Raw genomic sequence first — 24881 nt, forward strand, 5'->3', positions numbered from 1 at the left:
ATTTGTATTACAACATCCACGTAGCTGATCACATTCTGCCCTGTATTTTTTTTTTTTTTGACCCTTCCCTATGTCATTATACAGGTTCATTACAAGATTAATCTTCATGCTCTTCAAATAAAATGTATGAAAAATTAATTTAACAGAGCTCTACATTTGCTACCAGGCCAGGGAGATTTAGGAAATGGGAGAAGTCACAGAACACATGATCCTCATTTATCCAGCTGTGTTGTCTTCCACTGCCAAGTAGAGATAAGCATTCACAGATGATGACAGCTGGACTTCAGTTTCCACTCTACAGAAGTCAATGATGAGCAAAAAAAAGAAAAAAGAAAAAAAAAGAATAAAAGAGAGACAAAACCCCTCCACAGATGCCGTACTGAGCCCAATCTTACATGATGACCAAAGCTCAGCTAAAAGTCAGGACCTACATATTGTGCAGGTAAAGGTGTGTAACTATTTTCTGTAGCTCACAGAAGTACTAAACACATGTTAAAGTCAAAAAAGCTGAGAACAAGGACATACAGAAACACTGCATGAATACACTACACCTGTGCATTTGTAGCCTACTGTAAGTTTGATTTCAGAAATATCACACAAATAACTGATGGAAAACTAAGTAAAGATAAAGAAGTAATATGTATCCCCCTCCCCAGTACCCCAGGCACTAGCTCTTGTGATGCACAGTGGTTTTATTCCAGCCAGGCAGCAAAAACACCACTGTATCTACTAGGTCTTCCAAGAACTGGATTAAGCAAAAGGGGAAACTGCTTCTTCAATGAACTACGATAAAGACTATTTCTTACAAAATCCAGAAGTTATCACTTAATGCTGTTATTAAAATAAAACTGTAGGGCTTGAAAATTTTCATATTTACTATTTTTAAGCAGATCTTTGACTTGCCTAATCATATTTAAATATAATATTGCCGTGTTTGAATACCTTCACAGGAAATTAAAAAAAAGTTAACTTCACTTACTTTTTTTTGTTTCTGATGATGACTTTAAAGTCAAGACAGTTGGGGTTTAACACTTATTATTTCTTGATTTAGAAACAGAGACTGGATCATAAGTTCTGTAACACATTATACAATGATAAATGTTTTTAAAAAACTGACTCTTCTCCCTCATATTATGCACAATCAGATCCCTCTTACTGTTATATTACAGATTTTTAGCAACAAGTTAAAAGGACAGACTAGAATAGAGATGATTTCTTGACCAGACCACACCGAACAACAGATGGGAACATCTGAAATAATACTCAGTTTATTAGTTTATCCTGCAGCAGTGTTTTATACATGTATATACATTCTATATATTTCCATGGGATAAACTAATCCGAATTATTATTCAAGGGATAGCCAATGGGAATTACTGATGAAAAACACAAAGTGGAGACAGAGCTATGGAGCCTGTGCTTTGTCTATCGAGTAGCATTTCTTAAGGTGCTAGTTCAGGTGCTGTAGAATATTCTTCAAACCCAGTGAGAATTCTCTGTTTGCAGATATCCCCATATCCCTTCATTCTTCCTCAAAAAAAAAAAAAGAAAAAAGAAAAAAAAGAAAGTACCCACTGATGTATTTAGGTCTGCACCGAGTCTTTACGTTGCAAACAAGAATTTGCAAAAGTAAAAGGTATATTACGAAAAATTTGTGAAATTGTCTCTTGAAATAAATATGAAACCTTCTGGAACCATAACAAATGCCTTCGGTAACGGAGGAGATGTGATTTCATCATTAACAGAGAGTGGCAAATGATGGCACAGCAAGCAAATGGGTAGCTACTCGGTTAAATAACCGATTAGAAGACTTACTCATGGTCCCATGGCTACAGATTAACAAAGAATGAAGTATTTCCAGCACAGGCCAAGGTCTGATGAAAGCTGATTGAGGCTATGAAGTACTTAAATATGAAGTACAAGCATATTAGCAAGGCTAAAGGATTAAAATGAACTTGAAGGAGACAGGGCAAACTGTTACTGTAGCAGGGAAGTTATCCAACAGCAACTCTGTATAAGCGTTCAACTATGCCATTTAAAGGGTGCACGGGGGCTCAAAGCAGAGGTGCTGTGGACAAGGCAGTAAAACTACTCAGGAAAACCAGCACAAACCATAGTTAGTGCTGATATATAAACATTAACAAACTTGTATCTTATTTAAAGACAATTTCATTGATTAAATCATAATAAGCTCACCAGAACTAAATCAGCATCAACAGTGACATACAAACCAAAAGGGAGGAAAAGACACATAGCGGTTAGAAAACCAATTACATATGGAGCAAGCCAGTGATAGCCTTCACAAAGCAGGTGCAGCTTGCCCTACATTAAAATTTACTGTGGAGATCCTCTCTTCCCCACTTTAATTTAGCTTTTCTGCCTTTCTGAAAAGTAACAAGAACAAGCACCTATCTAACAAGATGTATACTACACTACATTATCTGGAAGTTTGCAAACATTATACCATATGTGTTATCTGTAAGTTTGTTCCAGGGGCTTTGCTAGACAGCCATTTCACACAAATATTGTTAAATATAATCAACTATAGGCAAGATTAATGTTCTAATCTTCTAAGAGTTTCAAGGGCCATTATCATCATATAAGGGGAGAAATCCACGACAGCACAATTTATTCCAGTAATTGAGCTAGTGGATAAATTTCTCTGCCCATAATAAGTGGATTAGAAGCAAAGATTGCAGTAGATATTGTGCAGGGAGCATAAGATGCTCATTAAATTTATCCCTGCTCTTTGTGAGTACCTTTTACCCAAAGGAGCTGCAATTCCAGCCTCAGCTGCCATGGCACAACGCGGCTGACCTCCGAAGCTCCCATGTTCCAGGAAGCTACCCCTTCAGTGCTGCTCTCCATCTTGTGTTTTAAAATCGCATGGCACACCTAGTAATACACACTTCACTCCATTCTGAGCTCAGCAATTTGCTCTATCTGCCTTTCACACGAGACCTTAGAAACAGAGCCTATTAACTTCTGGGTTCACCTCAAAGCTATGTGATTAAGCATTGTACATCTTGCACACATCCAGAGCGGAATAACCTTCACTGCAGAACCAAGGATCTCCAATAGCAAAATTAATGTATAGGCCAAATACTGAAATCAGTTAAGTAGCATAAGAATGAAAATGTTGAACTTCCTATGAGAATTTAAGAAACAAGTGCTCTTGATAAGTTCAAATATCCATTGCATGCACTGCCTGAACAACAAATAAACCTGGCAAAAAAGATTCGAACTGCATCGTATGGTAGATCTTTCATATTGCTTTATATTGTCACACAATACAGTGTAAAGCCAAAAACCACAGTGTGAAAAATCTTTATTCGACATATCACCTGTACTAGTCTAGGCATAGTATTAGAAAATACCAATTTTTTTAATTCCATTTTACTACCTTGCACATGAAGCATCCCTCGTTCTAGGGATTAGCTAATGTTACTTACACTTTCCATGGCTGTAACAATTACCAGGTTTACTACAAATTAAGAGCTTTTTTAGGACTATAGGGAATGGAAAAGCATGTGAAGTAGGGAGAAGGAAAGCCCAAGCTGAGTGCACTATATTAAACTGCCATGCACTCACGTCCGTAAGTCTAGCTATACAGAGCCCTTACAGCAAATTGCAGCAGATTTAAACACAAGTATGTCACAAGATCGAAGAAGTACTGCCTTTATGGATACTCGAGCATGCACAAATTGCATATACAAATTATGCTGCTTACATGTGTAATACAATATCACATTCTAATACACTGTATATATGTGCTGTTTTAACAGAACAATGTCTAGTTAGAGGCTGTATCAGCTTTGGTTTTGATTAAAACCCAGTAAGAAGCCCAACATATTATGACTATTGCAAAACAGGGATCAACTTCTAAGACAAATGACCATTAGTGTGCCCTATCTTGGGACAGAGGAAATGAACTAAAGCTATTAATCTGAATATTCCTGAAATCTTAAACTGATCTTTATTTTAAATTCAGATTAACAATAACCCAGTTAAAAGGTAGTATACTATCCTTATACTAGACAGTGATCACTCATCATTTCCAGTGCACATGAATTGCTTGAGTAATGCCATATTGCAACATTATGTCAAATACAGAACACTGTGATTATTCAGCAAAATACTGTGGTATTAGTAGTGGACAAATACCATATGCCATGCGCTATCTCATGACAGAATAGGTCTTTATTAGTACTTGTATTTATTTGAAATAAATTAAATTGAAAATGGTATGAAGCTGTTTCTCTTGCTGGGAAAAAAGAAGGACAGCTTGCAACTCTTTGACAACTCCTGTTTTTTTCACCGTATTTGTAGACCTTGGTAAAATGTGTACAGGTGTGTGCATGAGAGCAATAATACCCATAACACAGTATCTGCTCTGAACACAGAAATGACTGACCACTCAGATGCATTACACACATTTGAAACGCTTACCTCTAGACAAGGACACTTTCTACCGCACAGTCAGTTGATAGCTTGTTTGTTTTTTAAATACATAAAAATCTAAATCACTGGACCACAATGACTGGGTGTACAACAAGCCTGAGTCTTTAGCTGTCTTTGTGACACTGCTACCTCAAACGCTGTGGTCACATCCATAGCTACAGCGGCAGAACACTTGTGGTCTTAACATAGCAGGAAAGAATTGTTCTCAATTACCTCACATGAGATGAAAAAGTAGGAAGAAAGAAATTATATATTAAAGCAATGATTTAATTAAAGGAATTAGAGCAATAAGACATTGTTATAGGAAGGCTGGATTAACATCCTCTCCCCATCACAGGGATTTAGTTATCAATACTGGAGATTTATATTTTACCACCTGGGAGAAGAAATGCAAAGATACACAGAAATAGCTTGATTAAAAAAACATCCTGTGACAGGGAAGGAAATGCTTGTCAGGAAGAAACACTGACTCTCGCTAAATCATCTATCCATTCTAATTCCTTAGAAGTGTGTCTGCATGCAGAATTGCATCAAAATAAATAACAGTTGAAGACATTGCCTTTACACAGGCAAGTAATACCCTAAAAGCTTCTAAGCAACAGTTTAGGTTTTAATCCCTTTTAAAAAGGCTTTCACCACCCGCTCAAAGAAAAAGTCTGGAATAAAGAAAAATAAAAATATCTATTTAATCATACTGTATCATTTAATCACAGCCATGTCATTTGCTTCCATATGAAAATATCTCGGAACTATAGTCTACCCAGAACATACTGCTGGATATCCTTCAATACTACTAGTAGGAAAAAAGTAATATTGTAAAAGCACAGCTCTTATACATGATTTAAATATATATGTTCATGTATGTATATATTTTTATTTATTTATTTATTGATAAACACAGCAAACATGCCACAAGAGGTTCTAAGGTGGCTTTGAATGTCCTACAAAGATTTTTTGTGGAGTAGAGGAGGTATGTGACAATAATAATAATAGACATTTGAGTAAATGTTGTTAAATCTAAGTTAAATAACTCCCCAAACCAGCAGTAATTCAAAGTTCCTTTAAAAGGATTTCTAATTCAAAGTTCCTTTAAAAGGATTTCTAGGTGGTGAAATGCAGATTAACAGATATTTTTGGCAAAGTTCAGTAAGGAGAGCAATTGGGAATTCTCAGTCCTAATTGTCATAATAGAAGATCATCACACCCTGCATTTGCAAAAGGAAAACATCTAAAAAAAAACCCCATGAATGTGAACATATTTCCTGTTGTTGATCATTTCATGAATTTTTAAAATGTGAATGATTTCCTAATTGATTGTCTAGTTTGAAGACAAATGGGTCCCTCATACACTCACTGATGTATTAATACTGCACTTTTGCTAAGTCTGTCCCATGTAATGCAAGTTTAGTTAAAACCCAACTCCCTCTAGATTAAACAAAAGCAAAGCTTTCAATAATACAGAAAAAGTAAGAATCATTTTGCCAACAGAAATTGGTTTTTAATCATTCTTACTGATGAGGAAAAGACAGGAGAGATCTCCCTGAACCACCTAGAAAACAGGACCCAAGAGGATTTTGTACCAAAACCAGTAAAATCCCACTGGAATCAGAAGAGTTCCGACTTTATTCCAGAAAGGCAGCTAAAACCTAGTTTTAACCAGCAACTCCACTCTTTAAAACTGCCTTGAAATGTTCAAATCCAGCTGTTTAGAGCACTTAAGGGGAGAGGCGAGGTGAATGATTTTGAAAATTAGGACAAGCAATTGGGTTGTTAAAAGCTGTTTGTTAACCCACAACCTCCCGGATCCTCACATTCAGTTTCCAGGAAAGAGTCCCATCTGATAGGTCGCCTTTTCGCTGGAGCTTTTTTTACTTCACTGCGTTCTGGGTTTTATGATCCTCTCCAGTTTGTGGTATTTTATTATTAAGCACAACACAATGTACAGTACCTCCATCAGACACAGTTAAAAACCAAAAATCAAGAGAATGCGAATCCAGAAGTGATTAATGTGAAAGGAGGGCAGAAAACAAACCAAATGCTTTACAGAAATCAAGCACCATAGGCCAGAAAAGGCAGAAGTGGTTCAAGCCACACTTCCAATGAAGGGCTATGGCTGCAGGAAACCCACTTCTGTTACACACAAGCTGTTATTTTTAAACAAGCGATCATTATCCCCTTAGCCAGCCGACGCCTCACACAGTCCCCATCGAAGCTTCACATGGAAAGCCTGACGATGGCCCTCTGCACCACAAATCCCTGTCATTGTTTAAGAAGCTGGGAATAAGGCTGGACCTTATCATAGCCGTAGACAGCAAACCACAGCACTAATCCAGCCTTTCATGCAAACTCCTACTCGGACTGTTTTTATACAGCATTCCTTCAGAAAATCCAGTTGGCCTATATATTCTTTTGCTATGTAAATCATTTTTATCAGTAAAATATACATGTGCACATGCACAGTCAAATATACCAGCAGCCTAAGCAATGGAAACTTCCAGTTCCTAAATACCTTTCTAACACGTCCACAAGCAAGTTCAAGAAGTTCAGATACTACAATTATCTCATCTTTTGTCTTTGTAATTTATCAGTGCTTCCACACCTATTCTTAACATGCCAATCCCTCTATCAAAACATCCTGAAAAATACCACTGGCCAGGACCAACAGCACTCCTTCCATCACTCCAGAGACTCCCTATGCTGCGGCTTCTGTGCTCCTTCCGTGTCCTAAGATCGGTTTTAAGTTTTCGCTGTGTTTCCTTTTGAAATCCCATTCAAGTTACCTGAGGGGCATCCGTCTCCTAGTGACATCACAGAGTATGAGGCTTCTCAGAGCCAGGACACCATCCAGGGATGCGACACAAACACCACAAAACAGACGTTAAAAGGTATGCAAGAAGAATTGGGGCAGGGTGAAAGAATTAATGACAAACTGAACTGGGAAGAAAGTAGATAATATTTTGAATTCCCCAGAGTAATTTAAAGTATTTCTGGAAGTTTCACAGACAGCACAGCCAGAAAATAAAGAAGTTACTATTTCAGATTAGAAGATAAACAGTTTGGTCTTCCTCATGTAACAGGGCGAGATTCTGACCAAAGGCTTCAACGTGGTTCTCACCTGTGGTTATCATTCATTTCACAAAATATGTCTTGGATCAAGCTTAAATTGGGTATAAAATTACTTGACAAAGATTAATAACCTTCCATCATAAGGTTAGCTGAATAATCACTAATTCAACATTTCCTGCCACAGGTGGGGGGATTTAACATCACCAAGCAGACTTCAGAAGCGAACTAGAAGAGGCAGCAGTGGTGTCATGTTACCCAGCTTAAAGCCAGAGTGCTCATGACACTGAAACAAGAATAAGCATCACAAAGAATTACCCATTTTCCATCTTATCACATTACTGATGCACTGACATTCAAGTTTAAGACTAAGTAATGCAGGTGCCAAAAAAGAACTTTAGCTTGGCTGATATCACGCAAAGTTCTTAAAAGAAGTCTGTGCTGAGGAACACCATGTCAAATTAATCATATTAGCATCTATGTCTGTAATAACCATCTAGACATCTCTGAATTTCCTGTTGAAGACAGTCTTCCTCCTCTTCAGTTAGGCTCAGAGCTAACCAATTAATGTTTGGCAAACCAGTGATAATTCATTCCCTAGTTTAAGCTCAGAGAGCGATGAATCTCAATTTTCATCTTTTTAGGCCACCTTTCTGTTTACTTTATCATAATCCAAACTCAATCTCACTCACCTTCATGACAGTATTGTTCCCCGGTTATTTTCCATTCTCACTCTCATGGTTGTACCACTGACAAGACCTTGAAGGCATAGGGAGACCACAGGATCCTAAAACAAGTTTTCCCAAAACAGAGCGCCTCTTTCAGCATCATACATGCTTCTGGGATGTAACTTCAGAATACTGAATTCTAATATGAAATTTAAAAAAGGAAACTATTTACCTGATGCTCCAATACCACAGTTTTTTATGTTACATTGTCAAGAGGAACTCGCATAACTCTGAAGAGAGCCAAAATCCCTGGAAGTTTTATAATAAAACCCATTTCTGTGTATATTCCCACTGCCCTCTACTGTTCGGAATACCAAAGACAGTAGTTTTCCTGTTCTCAAGAGGAACACGAAAATCTAAACAAAAGCTTTATTCCTCTGCAGGGAGAAACTGCCAAAGTTCACCTGGTTGCCCGGAGAGATGCGCTGCATTTGTATCAGAGGCTTTGGGGTTTTATTTCCCACTCTTCACACATTTCAGCTAACGAAGTGTTTATATATTGGTATTAATAATATAACTTGTTTGTGCTTGATGTTTCCAACAAATAAAAGCAAACAAAAAAAGCCCTGCATAACCTCCATTCAAGAGTTTTCTGCTGTGTTTTAAAAGACTTAGATCAGAGTCTATCTACGGCACTTAGGACTTAGATATCTAAACACTTCTGAGGAGTCATTCACATCTCTGCCAAACAAAATGGCAGTCCTGTCCAGGTTTCTCAGAGCACAGAGAGTAAGTTTTATTTCTACGTCGCTTATTGTGATGGATCTGAGATTTTCCGGTCAATGTAACATAAAGTGAACGCTGAAGTGAACAATGAAATGAAAATTATATTCAATGTGTGTAACATTAACAACAGGAAATGGGTGTGCATGTACGGGATGCTGTAAGGACAAGGATCAGCAAAGCTTTGTTTGAGGACTGGTATTTATTCTATCTTTATTTAACCTTCTTCCTTCCCCCTTTTGGAAGACAAGGGAGAGCATCAGTCACTGCAATCTAGCAGAGTTAAACATGCTGGAACTTTTTCATAGGTTGCTATAAAGTCCGAATCAAATTAAGATGAATAAGTAAGAAACACTTATTTCTCCTTAAGGGTTATTACTTGAATGAATAGCAACCATTATTACAGGATCCTTTCTCAGTCAGGACTTCAAGACACTTCTGCTACATAAATTATGTTTTTAATTAATGCTTAAAATTGATGTCTAGGGATTCCAAACTCACCTAGCTTATAAATAAAGCTATACTTTAAAAACAGCCCATTCACTATTTAGATTGATCATCTGCTGTCTTGCAAACACTTTTCAGCTGCTATTCAGCTATATTCAGTTCTCTCTGCTCTCAAGCAATGTAATCAAATCAGCCTGCAAATACCTCCTGGATTCTCTTGCCTTTGGAAAGCTGACCTGATAAGGTTGTACTTCCTGGCCTTGTATGTTTGTGTTTATTAGGGCTGCAGCTCTAAAAGCTAAAATAATCAAAATTAATACTATTTTAAAACTCTGTTCTTAAGGCTTTGTGCTCTTAAAGGCATGGAGACTTCCTCTATCTGGATAGCAAGGCACTGTATTTGCTGCTGTTGACCATTTAATCTCAGATGTCAACCATCACTTGTGGTTCCAAAATAAACTGCTCCGTCTGTGTGCAAAAGAGGTATGAATTTTTTAGGTTTTCTTGGAATAAAATGAGAATGCAACTTTCCCACTTGAAAAGCAGACTCATTCAAATGAAGGATTTTTTTTAAAGTTTTTTTTGTTGTTTTTTGTTTTGAAGAATTTAAGAATCCACCAGACCTTCTCATCGTAAAAAAGAACTACTGATGCTATGCACAGCACCAGAACCACAGCAGAATAAAACAATTTCCATAAACTAGGTTTCCATGTGGCTTTCTGCTGGCTTACATTTTAATAAACTGTAGTCATCCCTTATCATTTTAATATTCTACTGTTAGTCTGCTTTTCCTCATCATCTTGCATTCAGCACTATTATGTTGACGTACCTTTAAAAGCACAATCAGGTTCCTGTATATGGCTTTTGATCTAAGTGCCTCACATACTGCTCTCCAGCTCACATCAAAAGGATAAAACGGCCGCACCCAAAATGGATTTTTATGCATAAGATAAAAAAAAAAAATCACTTCCACTACAATTCCATGTTGCTATGTCTATTTTGGGGGGTTCAATACACACACACACACACACACACACACACACACACACACACACACACTCTCTAGCTTCATTTATCAGAAACTTGTGATAATGGTGGGTATCCTTGTGACTCCTGTTCCTAGATTTTGGGTTTTTTTGTTGTTGTTGTTTTTAAGCTTGGGGGCCAGTTTCAACCAAAATTAACAGAGGTAAAGACTCCAACCATTCTGGAAAAAAAAGTATATACAAAGAGCAGACAGAATCTGGCCCAACTGAAAAGATTTCAATATGAGCTCAGCGATATTATTAGACACCAGAGAATTTGTGTGATTTTATGTCACAGACAGACACGCATCCCCCCACTATTCCATGAAAACTGTGGAATTTATTAAATTCCTTCTGCTACAAATTTTCAAGTAACTGATGTGTAAAATACCCATTCGTGGCAAATGCGTACATCCAAAGTACATCCAAAAAGACCACCACTCTTACAGTACAGTCATTATTAATCAGCTGCCTCATTTTAAGCTATTTAATAAAGACCAAGAATTGTAACTCATTATATCTATTAAAGTAAGTTTGTGATTTCTCCAACCATCTCAGCAAGCTTCCTCTGAGACTGTTCCAATTTTGATCTATCTTGGTAAATACGGTTTAAGTCAGAACTGCATAAAGCACTCCAGATGACATCTTGAAAAGATTCTGTGCAACAATTTTAGCACAGACCATCTCTCTCTCCTGTGTGAGAAAATTCTATCCAATTAGCAACCCAGTCTTAAGCTTCAATACACTTAAGCTACACTTCTTCACAGCAAACCCAAGAGCATACAGGCCCTTGTACAGACCCCTGACTTTTTCCTCACACTACAGTTTCTCACCTTTTTGTCACATTTCTAGGAACTTCAAAGTAAGGTTTCTATTGCACACACATGCAAATATTTTGAAATAAAGTTGCTTCTTAAACACAAGGAATCTATCTAGTCTTCCAAATAGTGGGAAGATGCTACAATCTGGGACTAGAGCTGCAAAGTTAGAGATCAGATCTGTTCAGTTGTGACCCAGATATACCACTCTTAACCCCAATCAATTGTCCAAAACCAAGGTCACACGCAGGTCATTAAGAATAGGCAAGGATTAAATGCTAACCACTGCAACATGTAACACATGTCAGTGTGTATGATACAAGTCTTTCTAAATCATGCTGAAAAGTTTAAAATGACACATTTTAAAACATACTTACATAGTCTGTTCCACTGCTTGATTAACACAGCAATTAGGAAGGCCTGTTTCCCCAAATATTTAACCAGATCTCCCTTGCTACGAAGCTCACTCATTCCTGTGCTACCCTTGGCAAACACAGAGAACAAGTGCCACACGTTCCCACACACTGAGAGACCAAGTGCCCTTCTATCTCAATCGAGTCTTCTTTTTCTACATACAATCATCACCAATTTTTTTAAACCTTTTCTATAGGCCGTATTTTCTATGTTTATCATCAATCTTGCTGCTTTTCTGTCCACATCTCTCCAAAGTGCAATGTCTAAAACTGCACCCAGCTCCCCAGGTGATGCCTCACACATATGCTGCACAGTTGCATAATTATGCAGTGTAAATAGAATCTGTTACAGCTTTCACTTCGACAGCCTACAGACTTATGCTTATAGCTACAAATGTTCCCATCCAAACCCTAGCATCGGCCAAAATCATGGTTTTCACATTAGGGAACATACACAGAGATGTTTATACAGGTATGTTAAAAATAAACAGTAAGTAAAGGCATCTCACCCTGCAGTAAACTACCAACATATCGAGAAAAATAAACTGTCATCCATGTCATTGGCAATATGAGTAAATATTACTTATTTAAACTTTTAAGAATTGTTTCTTCCTTACAGGAGGAAACACTCCTGGCTAATCAGCATTTTGGTTTTGTTAGTATCTAATTCTCAATCCTGTCATGCTTGGAAGAAATACCTGTGTAATTTCAATTTACTACAATGCCACACATGCAAACAATAAAAAATAATACAATCTCTGATTTGCACTTACCTGATGATGCACAAAAAAGCAACACCACACCATGAGGTACTTTGTATTGAACTCAGATTTGAGGAGGTTTCTTAATCTTCAGCGTGACAGTGAAAACTCTGCTACAAAGAAGTCCCTATGTCTCTCCTTCAGTTTTCGGCAGGAACTCCTCCCCACGCGGCCACACAGTTTGCTCTCGCTTCCTGTCATGCAGTGTGCTAGAAGTGTCAGAAGCTGAGTGATGTGTATCGCCGCATCTATCTGTCTCTTGTGGTTTGTCTCATAGGGTGCGTTGTATAATATTTTAAGCAGACAAAAGTATTTTAAAATTTGCTAACAAGCATAAGGCTATGGTACTCGGATAGTCATCGTTAACATTTATTTTAAAGCAATAGGCAGGTCTCTGGGGACTTTGAGACTCCATAGCTATGGGGGAGGAGAAAGGGAGGAAAAATACACAGTCCACCTCCTACATGTATAGTTCTCCGTTTTAAATGGCAGCAATGGGCTTTAAACCTGAAAACAGACAACTATCTCCAAGTGCACATGCCTCGGTCACAAAACAAAACAGCTGGTAGACACTGGGTGGAGCTTTGAAACATTAGGTCACAGGAAAGTTTCAGCATGTCAGAAATGAAGGGAGCTGCTCAGCAGGCATTCTTAAACCAACAGAGGCACAAGGGCAAAAAAGTCACAACATTTTTAGAATCAGCCCAAAATCAAGGCCCAAAGACGAGCTTTGGCAGATGGCCCAAATCTGCATGTGAAGCACTGTGAATGAAGTCAAAGCTCAGTTCAGTCCCCTGGGAGTTGCACATAACTGATGAAAGAAACTATTTCTGCTGATTTTTCACCGGTCTAGGTAAGCAAGCCTTCAGCAATTGCATCCTATGGGATCCACTGAATCTTCACTGAGGTTAGGAAAGTTATATACCTTAAGCATCAACAAAAGATTCTACTTAAATCTACCGTTACCTTAAAAATTTCAAATTCAGCTGCTGCTACCTCAATGACAAAGACATACAAATTCCCAGGCCAGCTTGAAAGTTCAAACCCGAGGAACCCATTCTGAAGAACTCCGTGTACACGTACACACTGGCCGTTAATTTGATGGAGAACTTAGAGTTAGTACATTTATGGGATTAGGTTCCAGTCTCACAATCCAAACAGCAGAATATACTACTTCCTTGAGAGTTTTTATATTCACATGCCAAAAAACTTGAGAGAGGAGGGAGGGAGAGAGGACTGCTCCGTAACAGTGGTATCTCCCACACCGCACCAGCTGAGTGACTAGCACGAGTATGTATTTACCCTTACTATACTCAGAAAATTGCCTTACTTGGCCACCACATTAAGTTATATCACTTCAAAGAAAGAAAAGCTAAAATCACATAATGTGCTTATTTGCAATTCATCAAAATACATAAGTTTCCACATATTACCTGAAAATTTATATTTGCATATGATTCATACATACAAGTTTCAATGTGTATTTGAGCAGCCCTCTTCAAAATCTAGACATATGTAGCTGTAAGATTTGCTTACCCACTTTAGATATAGCAAACAATTTATTTAAAAAATAAATAGAATCTACAATCATTACAGATGACTGTAATGTAGTGCTTCATAAAGCAAATAAATGAGTGATCTGATACGGCTCTCTATTACCTTTCCTGCCTCGCAAACTGCATCAACTATTTTGGACAAGGGAAACCTGTCCTCAGAAACTAGTAAAATGGAACTATTGGGAAAAATACGACCTCTTTTTTAACATATACACACAATGGTCAGTTCCTTGAGTGCTAACCTTAGAAAACATTTTCTATGCATTTGTAGAAAAGATAGTGCGTCCTTAGATTTAGGAGACTTATCAGTCAGTGAAATATTAGAAGACTGAATATGTTTCTAACTCATATTCAAAAAAGACAACTCACTTGTTTATTTTAAGACTTACATAATAATTGTGTAAAAGGAGAACATCACGGATACCTAGGCAAGTATCCAAAATGGACAAAGAGAAACAGAGTTTAATGTATTAGTCAAATTAAACTGGTTCATTTTAACATACATCAAGTTTTCAGTATAATAAACAACACGAAGACATTCTTGTCATGTTTCCTACAAAATCTTTCGATTTAAGGGTCAAATTATGTATTCAGCTACACTTACAAACTGCCAAATTGCCCTTCACTACATTCCCTATTTTAAGCTAGAATTAGGCCTTTCAGTTTCAGAGAGGGCTAGTAGGTGTAGGGTTTTGGTGGGGGTGGCAAGTGCTATTTGGTAATAGCATACTACTTCAACTATTAAAACCTTGTTTTGTTAATAACACCAGTAATATTAAAATACAAATTATGTAACATGACTAGAAGTTATTTAAACTATTGTACGCCATTCATACTTTGACAAGCTTTTTTTAACCTAGTTTCAAATGATAATTGCCTGATACAGTTACCTTGTTCTACTGTAATGCATGATTCATCAACAGAGACAAAGCATGTGTTCCAGCACACTTTCAGTATTACACTTTCTTGTGCTATGTTTGAAAGTAGATTCAAGGTGCAGATACAGCTATCAGATGTAGGGGGAAAAAAGCACAAATAAGTCTCTATTGTCTAATAAAATATGGTATTTCCTTCCAGTGAAGGTATTCAACAATACTTCAAGCACTGAAAAACATATGAAACAAATCACTTCCATCTAATCCAGATCTTTAGCTGCTACAACTGAATATAATTCCACTTCTAAGCCAGTAAAACTTCATCTGCTCGTATCACTTTAGGATTAATTCCATTCTAAGAGAAGTGCTTCAAAGTTCATTTTAAATGAGTCATTTACAGGAAAAGTCATATTCTTTAAAACATAAGGTTAATATCTCAACCTCTCGAAAATGAAGAAAAACAACGCGAGAAACTGACATCAGTTGAGACACTGAACACAAATAACGTATGAAGGTTTAAGATATTGTTCCTAAGTAAACAATAAAAAGTTTTTTAATACAGTTATCTTTTTTCCTTTTGATGAAAAGATTCAGTAAATATTTCACTATTTTTAGTAAATGCCTTATCCTATAATTTACTTCTAATAATACATAAATATACATACACACACACACACACACACACACACAGATAATTACTCCACATACCCTACATCCTTACACATCACTCCTGAACCCTCCACACCCTGTTCAGTCTTTGGCAACTTGCTCAGACCAACAGATACTAGTTTGTTTTGCAAAACTCTGCATAATTCCAAGAGGGAAGAATGTCAAGGCAAATGTGAATTTGGGTAGCCAGCTAGCACCAATTCTAACTTCTTTTTTTTAAGAGCACAGCAGCTCTTCAGTGAACTGGCGCAATTTTTTCAATTTGAAGCTAAATTAACATGAAATGTTTCTGCTGAATTTGGAGAAGACAGAAGTGAAAATGATACCAGTCAGCAAATAATCTATTTGAAAACAAGGCCTATCACATATCTCTGCAGATAGAAAATACAAAAATTGAAAGAAGTTTCAGGAAACAGACATTTTAGGCCAAGACTTCCAAAAATTACTCAAGTATCTCCCTTTTGGGGTACTGTAAAGGCTGTTGGCCTGTTTTTGCTGCCTAAAGGAGAGCTAAAACCAAACCTAGTCTTTCTACTCAGACCCTTCCTGCAGAACACAGCTAATATTTCTACGCAAATCCACTTAAGTTCTACATGTAGGCCTGGAATTTTTTTCTGACTAAAATTTCTTGAAGAATTCTTCCATTTCTCTTCTTTCACTTGCTGTCCAGATTGTTTAGATCTAAGTTATTTCTTAAACAATCTGTCGCCCCATCATAGGAAACCCTAATCCTTTGCCATCGAAATTTGATACTCCCTCACCTAGGCTCACGTACCTGTTCTTAAAATAAACAGATTGAGAAAGCTCTGAACAAGGTCCAGAAAGCACGTAAGTGGCATTAAGCTGTAGATGTTGAAGTTCTGAACTGCATTCCTGGAAATTTCACCTCATGTGCTGTGTAAGTCTAGACGTGCCCAAATTGCATACACAGCTCATCTTCTTGCCTTCCACCTGCCCAGAGTTCTGAGCCTGCTCACAACCACAGCCACCTCAGTCCTGATCAGACTGAACTAGTCAATGATTATTTCATATCTATTCCCAATTTAGATTCAGAAGCTAGGGAAATTCTGACAAGCCTTTTAAGAAAAGGTGTAACACATACCTACAGGATCAAAATTCAACTAGATACATGATACTGGTGTCTCCTCTTACACAGAACAGCATTCATCAAGATGCTGCAGAAGCCTGATAGGCTTGAGACAGAAATCTTTCCATGGAGACTGCACTAAATCTAAAAGATGTTACTAGTGTTTTTTTATTCCTACTTCCATCATTAGGTTATTTATGTAAAAGAGTGGGATGTTCATTGGCATCTCCTCGCCTGTTTTACAGAGGAAGATTTGTGCCCTGTATCATTAATCAAAAAAGACTGCAGGACACACATTTTCCAGAGAACTTCTGGACTCTGGCTCCCAAGGGGAAGGATGTACTAGATCTGCTGGTTCCACTGGTCCATCAGTTCCATTGGGTCTATTGTTCTAACAAATGGCTTATCAGCATGGAAAGGGAAAGCACACCACCTGGAACCACAATTTAAAGAGATATTTTCTTGGTTTATGTACAAAAGCTGATTAAAAAGGAAAATGTGAAACTTAGCAGATGCCAGAGAAGTTAAGAAACAGTGGATCCCTCTTGTACAGGTTCATGTAAACAACAGCTTTAGGATCCTGTTAATCTGCAGTAGCAAACTGACAGGGGAAGAAATCTGTTCTGTGAGGCAGTAAAACAGGAAATGGCATTATTTTCTTCAAGGTCACTGCACAGAATAAAAAGAAAAAGAACCTAGATCTGAAATGTCCATCAGTGCAAAGTGAAAGAAAATATTAAAATATCCAGATGTAATGTAAGCTGACAGTTTAATTCTCATAAATGGGACCACGACTGACACACTTCAGGAAGAAGAAAGATGTTCCTGATTACAGTGATGGGGAGTATTCAGTTAATGTATTCTCCATGTTGTTATAAGTGTTTATGACCATTAAAGCTTGTCCTTGAGAAAGAAAGTATAATTATTAAAAAAAATAGGAAAACTAATTAAAATGTTGGTGCAAGTTTTGGAGCATTATAAGTTTTGAGAGTCTTAGGTTGCAACGAAGATGAAGTAGGTAGGCAGGCAGGCATTTTTAAATCAGATTTCCTGGTAACATTCAGATTTCCTTATTCCGTTTCCTGGAGACTACAACATGTAAACACTTAAACTTGGTATGCTTCCTTATATACTGATTTCATACTGATAAAAAGTATTCTCTAATCACCAAGCATATTTTATAACTTACTTCATAAAGAACCAGCAGTGTGAGTTAAAAGGAGAACTAATGATACACTTTGATAGTTGAACAACCTGGATAGATTATGTAGCATTAGATTTTGTATTGTTAGTTCTCAGGGGTATGCTAATTCCAAAATACATCATTCAGAGTTCAAGAGGCATGGACACTGCGTGTATATATTCACTAGCTGTACACATGAACGCAAGGCATGTGTACATGTACAAATGCATAGGGAGGCTGTAGTCCGTGGAAAACGGCCTCCAAGGTATCTGGCTCAATGCAACTTTACAAACTGTCTGGGGTACACAGTGATAAAGAATGTCCCTAGAAAAGCAGCAGCTCCTTTCTTGCAGCCACAGGAACCCAGGTGAAGCATTTCACTACCACTTCTTTCTGAAGAACAAGTTTATACTTAGTCCAACCCACTGAGAATTGCAGACATGGTTTTGGAAAGAAATAGTAAATTATGTGGTGCTTGACACAACAAGAAAATAAACGATTGACAGCCCAATGCCAGACTTGCACTATTCCTCAGGTCACCTGTCATCTTTTGCCTCAGCATCCACCAGAATTTAGGAAGTCAGGTGGCAGATGGGACACAATACTGTCAGACATGCAATTGGTCAACCAGACTTTTTCTCATCAGTGTAACAGATATTTAAACCTGTCTGCCACCTTTACCTGTCTCAATCAACACAGATTAATAGCATGGCAACTATTGCTGTCTAGCATCCGAGTAAATAAAAAGTCATATTTGTTTTTTTCTTGAAGCTTTATATCAGTCATCTCCAAAGTTCTACGCACCTTGCTGACAGCAACATCAATAGCATTCACTTCAAAGAAAGCGCAGCTTGAGCTCATGTATATCGTAAATGCCCATACAGGTAACAAGGAAGGAGATCTAAGGAACAGTGTCTAAATTTCAGACAGCAGCTGCCTCAAAAGATTGAGATCAAGAAGTCATAAATGACAAACCTGAGATACATGCACATACATACAAGCAATTCATTCAGCATCTGTGTGGCTACAACATTGCTGATGAGTGTAATGCAGTAACAAGATATAAAATTAAACAAAACGGATAGCACCACTAATACAAAATCAAACAGCCAGAAACATCCGCAGAACTGTCAATAAAAGGAGTTAAGTATTACTATAACTTTGGTCTACAGGAAGAGAGAATGAACCCTCAGTATTAATGATTCAAATTCAAAAAAAAACTCCGGCACACATGGACAAGAAACTCTTCTGCCTTGGTTCTCTCACTTGTAAAAATATCCAAAGCACAGGGATGATGTAAAGTTAAAGTCTGTCAAATGTTTGTAATAAATAACAAGTACATGATCAATCTTTATTCTGGTACTAATACAACCAATTTCAAAGTACTTTCTGCCGGCCTGATCTTGTCAAAATGCTAGCAAAGTGCAAGCAAAAATACTTAAGCCCTTTCACAGTTGCTTTCTTCTCTATAGCTCTCAAGAGCAAGGAAATTAAAATTTTTTTCATTATTATTCTTTCAGGGCAGTATCCTGCTGCTGCAGCTGGGACTTTGGAGTGTGTGACTAAAGGGAACATAAACATCTGAAGTACTGTGGGAGCAAGACATGAAATGCTCCCTTTCTCCCTTCCAGGAGCCGAAGTATGTTGGTGTAAGCGGGTTCACATGGAACCTCCAGGCAATTCATAAAACTGCACCTCCCTCCCTTTGCTGCAACTGAGCTGTAACAGGTTGACTTCAAACCCTCATTCTTCATTTTACCTATCAGTAACAGGTGAAAGCTTCCAGAAGTTTGGAATTTGATATACATTTACTATTGGATATTAAATTAAAATCTGAAATGTTATTAAAAAATGTTGTCACTCAGACAAAAGAAAGATATCAGCCTACTTCAATATTTTTTCCCTAAAACTCTGAAGCTTTGATCTATTTCAAGAGATTTCAATGATATGAAGAAAGCAACTCACTTTAAGAGTAAAACTACAAGGGACCTCAACCCTGAGCAAAGCTTCTGTGCAAGTAACAGAGGCACTTACGATCAACAAAACAGTATGACAAGCCAATAAAAAGTCATAAGAATGTAATTACCAGGGGAATATGTGAGAACTTGCATGGCAGTGATCCTCAAGAGATGACATATTGATCTGAGTCCCACTTTTGTTCACACTACAAGAAACTTTAGTGCACATAGCAGCAAGACTTCTTGGATTGCATTTGACTGTATTTCATCATTTGAACTGATATTCCTGACAAGTTCTGCGTGTTTGAACACGGGCCTCTACCAAACTAGCATGTGTTGGAATTAGTCTGGCTGCATCATCCTATTTCCTAATTCTCTAGCTACAATCAAGCAGAGATCCAGAGGCTCAGTCTGGCTCATCTAAGAGATGGGAGAAATGCTCACTGGTAGCATGTTCTCTGCAAGAGAGTCTGTCCCATCTTCCTTAGTATAAACTATCCCAAGTTTGTCATTTGCCACACATACTCCAAAAGATAAGCATTTGGAGAAGTCTTGAGAAGATGCTGCTTCTAGTGTGAAAGACAGTCAAGAACATCTAGAGATACTGGAGTTATTGCAAGAATTATTTTTATTATTATATGACCAGAGCACCCAAGAGCTATAGTCACACAGTGCTGCACCAACAGACACTGCCCAACAGATCACCCTCTGCAAAAAGCTCTGTGAAAGCTCTCAAGCAGCAATAGCCTTCCAGGGTGGTACACGGTTGCTTTGGTCACTTTCTGACCTGTCCACAAGGCTACGGATCTGCTTTGCATTGGAAGTGTCCAAGAGGCCAGCGTGATTTTTGAAACCTGTGCTTCTGAGGGTATTTAAGGTGCTGAACCAATGACAACCTGAAACAATGCCTGGAAAACAAATAAGCTTTCCAGATTCAGTGGGGAGCCTGCTGGCACACTGACAGGTTGAAATAGTTCTCATTGTGCATTATTAGTGTTCTAAGGAGGGCAAATTTAACTATATGAAAAGCATTATAATTAATCACAATCTATTCAGCACTATTAATGTACAATTTTTGAATAAGAAAGAAACAATGTAATCAATGTTTTTAAAAGTGCATTTTGCAAAGTTTCAGAATGTTATCTCAAACCACATCAGGATCCTATTATATGCAATGCTTACTATATCTCGAATTAGATTTAATATCCTATTTCAAAATATGTAGCAGATCCCAGGAATTATGAAGCCTGTCATAATGACTGGAACTTAATAGCTTCAACACATCAGAATTTTCTTTAAGAATTTAATTTGTGAATATTTAACAAATGTTACAGTATATTCTTATAAGAGTTTAGATTGGAAGTTCTTTACAGAAATAATAGTTTATTATGTTTACACAGTGTCTAGCAAAATGAAGTCCTTGTTTTCCGGTTGCTACTGCAGTAATGAAATTTGTTTCCAGGCTGCTATAAATAAAACAACATCACCACATTGCTCTTGTTCTACATTTGTGTCAGATTTGAAAAGATGATCATATTTTTTAATTGCCGTGTGCCTTCTAGCCACAGAAAATAGCATTAGCTTTCAAGAACCACCTTGTTTAGTTTTAAATGCCTGAGAGTGAACCTGGCTGTGGAAGCACTTTTAAGGTTGGGATGAACAGCAGTCCTCATAGAGGGAGCCAGCAAACTCACTCAAAATGCTTCTTGCAACTGAAAACTTCAGAGGGAACTCAAATTTCCTTTTCCTTTTCTATCAGTTCCTGAGGACTGTTTCTAAGCTCTTTCTAAAGTTATCCTTCAGGCTTTCCTTCTGTCCTGGTCCTTAAAAGATTTAGTTTAGCTTTCTGTCACTGATACAACTTGACAACCTAAAACAAGACCTGTGGAACTACAGATGGAGCACCGGATATTTGCATATTACCTCCATTACAGCACTGAAAGATTTCTCAACTGTTTTTGTAAATGATGCATTTGTAGCTTTCAAGACATGCAACGCATGCTGAATAAAGATGTTCTCTTTGCTTTTGATTTAAAACATTGCATAGTTTTTACACAGTACTGTGCAAGCACTGCCAAATTGGATACTTTTGTAATAAATTTTAACTGACCAATAACAGTATTTACAATGAGGGCTGGGAAATTGGATACCAATGATTCACAGTGATTTGGTAAAAAGGGAAAGGAAGATGTTAGTAACACCTCTCTGTAACAGGTTCCAATAACACCAAGTTCTGTAGGAAAAACAAACAAAAACATTTTAAAGTCCATGGGTGCCACCCTTCTTGTCCACTAGCTGTTCAAAATTGTTTCGAAAAAGCTGGTTTCTCAGATCAAGAGGCATCAAGGTCAGTGGTACAATAGGGTCACATTATTAACCATTACTAAGCAAGTTTCTGAAACAGCCATTAATTCACATCACCCGATCTCAAAGAACAGCCACTGGGGCCAAGGGGCGGGCGGGACGAAATACCAAGAAATAGGCAGAGCTTGGTTTGAGTTAAATTGAAGGGGGTCAAGTTCATCTGCTGTTAAACAAAGAAAATAGCAGTAATGACAGCAGGAGGACAAGGTAACACCCAATCTATGATTAAAGACAGGAAATCTGCTATATAACAGTACATCAAACATGGCTTTAGAGAATGACAATTGGATCTATCTGCTTTATCACATGTTGCTTCTAGAGCTCAGTATTGTTTGTATGTGCAAAATAGCTGGCATGACAGGTTTATAGCATACACAGAATATTTCTACTATAAATAACAAGCCGCACCCAGAATAAAAATAAACTTGTTACAAAGCACTTACAAGCATCCATAAAATAAAGCCCTACAATGTTAACAGAATACCTCCATACAGTATGTTTCAAGAAAATACCTGTTCTGTGAATAGATAACACGAAATTAAAAAATCCTTCCTAAAGGGAGATATACCATTTTCATTATCAAAAATAAAATAAAAAGTAATTGAACAACTGAGATTTAACAAACAGGATGCCTACCCCTTATACCTGCAAGATTTTTACATCATTATTGTATTGTAGAAACCCATGAGATTCTCTTCATTTCAAAAATGCATTAGCCAAAGTACCTCATAAGCACTCCCTCAAATTCTTGCCTCAAGGAACATACAATCTAAAATATCTTTTATATAACTAGCATGTAATTAACCTGAAAATGGCCCTGTAAGCTAGGTTACTGGAAATGTTTAATGCTTCAATACTTTACTCATAGATGCTTTTAGACATAAAAATTGGAAAAGTTTAATAAAACAACTGATGAATTAATGAAAACATTGCAAAATCCTAACCTTTACAGAATTCTCTAGATAGCATAAATAATAACAACTCAAAGTGCGCACAGATCTTCTGCTGGACTGCCAAACTACTAGAAAGCCAGCAAAGTTTAAAGGCCAAGCTGCATCGTTCACCTCACTCAAGTGTACACTACAAGGTTTTATAAAAATCACTTGCAAAGAGTATACTCATGATAAAGAGTCTCTTCTTCCAGATGCACTTTACATAGGCAAAGGATCTGCACCTAAGTACAGTATGTGTCAGTGGTGCAAAGCAAGGGTTAATTACTCCTGCAAAATTAGCTCACAGAAGAGGTCTCTCCAGCACGTGTCCAGGATTCCTCCGTACTGCTGCACGAGGCAAGTCTTGTAACTTACACTACACATTGATCCTATACAAGGATAAAGGATTTATCACAGACCTAAGCACTGGCATATTTGCAAATGATGTTTTGGTTATATTTCAAGTAAGGTGCTCTGACATGACATAACTATGCCCATCACACATTGTAGATGAAGCTGGATTATCATGGTAATTAAACCATGCTGAATCAGTGCATCAGTCTGGAACAACGTATTCTTAAATTCTTCAACATTGTCTTCAACACTGTCTAACTGGTCACACTGAATTGCTTTTTAAATTTAGTGTATACATTAAGAATACAACAATTCTGATGTGTGTTTTGGAACCGCACATGGAATTGACTGCTATCCAATTACGCAAATGCCACACAATGAATTCCTGATAGCATCTTCATTTGCTTGCCAACATAAACCTTGCTGTTCCAAGAGAAATTAGTCTTGTGACTAATCAACAACAGTTCTAATGGTTTGTTCAAAAACAAAACCAATAATAAGCTAAAACATTTAAAACTCCTCCCATAGACGAAGCAGGGAGACATCAAAATCGGCTCTTTTACAAACAAAGATCAGTGTCCAGGCTGTCTACTTGCTGAAATTAAGGAGCTCTAGTCTTCCAAACTATAAATTGTATGTCATGCAAGACAATTTTAACACTTCTATAGCCCCCTGCATGGCTTCTATCAACAGTCTGCAGTAAAGTTTCCCCCACTCCTGCACAGCTACAGAGAAACTCAGCTCCTACCAAACCTGGTACGTATTGTTTAGCGCCTTCTCCCAATACATTAATGCAGAACAACTTAGAGAATTGCTAACACCACGTTTCAGAGACTTTTTGGCCCAAGAAAGCTCAACGCTAGACAGAGGCATTACAGCACTTCCACCAAGACAAGATAAAAGAAAGCTTAAACACAGAGGATAAGAGGAGGAAGTGCTCGGGCAACTCAGCTATGAAACAGAGGAGTTTGTAATCCACTGGAAGAAAGAGCAGATCTAAAAGGAGCAAGCAGAGCGCAGGAATACATCAGCTGTTAGAAAGGAGAAGAAAAGAGTATGGAATTTGCACTCTCTTTCAAAGAGAAAGGGTAACAAGAGAGATCAGGGTTCAAGCACATCCACCTACCATCTCTTTAACCAGCTGGAAGAGGTCAGGAAGAAATCAAAAGGGACTGTCCATAAAGGGAAATGAAGGAGCAAGCAACAGCAACAGAACAGGCCTGCAACCACAGGGATGCCAACAGGACTCCCCCACGCGGGGGGACCAGCTATTGCACATGAAAAAACTCCCTCCTGAATGTTTGTAGCAATAGTGCTATTATTTCACTTAGAGCTATAATGTTAATTATGTAAAATACCCTCCCCCCCCCACGGAAGAGACTATTGAAATTGTGCACACAAAATACAGGTACATTGAAATAACAGAAAACTATGTGTGCATTTAAATGTATTTAATAAGTTGTG

General features: G+C 37.6%; 1 protein-coding gene across 7 annotated transcripts in view; it reads right to left on the reverse strand.

Moving 5' to 3' along the window:
* The window catches only part of ARHGEF3 (Rho guanine nucleotide exchange factor 3), a 144599-nt gene that overhangs the window by 71614 nt on the left and 48104 nt on the right, over positions 1-24881 (reverse strand). Inside the window, exon 1 of one of the 7 annotated variants that reach the window (XM_026096239.2) lies at positions 12452-12570. The exons of the other annotated variants lie outside the window; for them this stretch is intronic. Coding sequence (XP_025952024.1) covers positions 12452-12484 — 33 coding nt within the window. The 5' untranslated portion in view covers positions 12485-12570. Of the gene's footprint in view, positions 1-12451; positions 12571-24881 lie in introns of those variants that run through there. 7 annotated transcript variants of the gene reach the window in all.

Source organism: Dromaius novaehollandiae, chromosome 12, assembly GCF_036370855.1.
Source record: "Dromaius novaehollandiae isolate bDroNov1 chromosome 12, bDroNov1.hap1, whole genome shotgun sequence".
In the NCBI taxonomy this organism is placed as follows: domain Eukaryota; kingdom Metazoa; phylum Chordata; class Aves; order Casuariiformes; family Dromaiidae; genus Dromaius; species Dromaius novaehollandiae.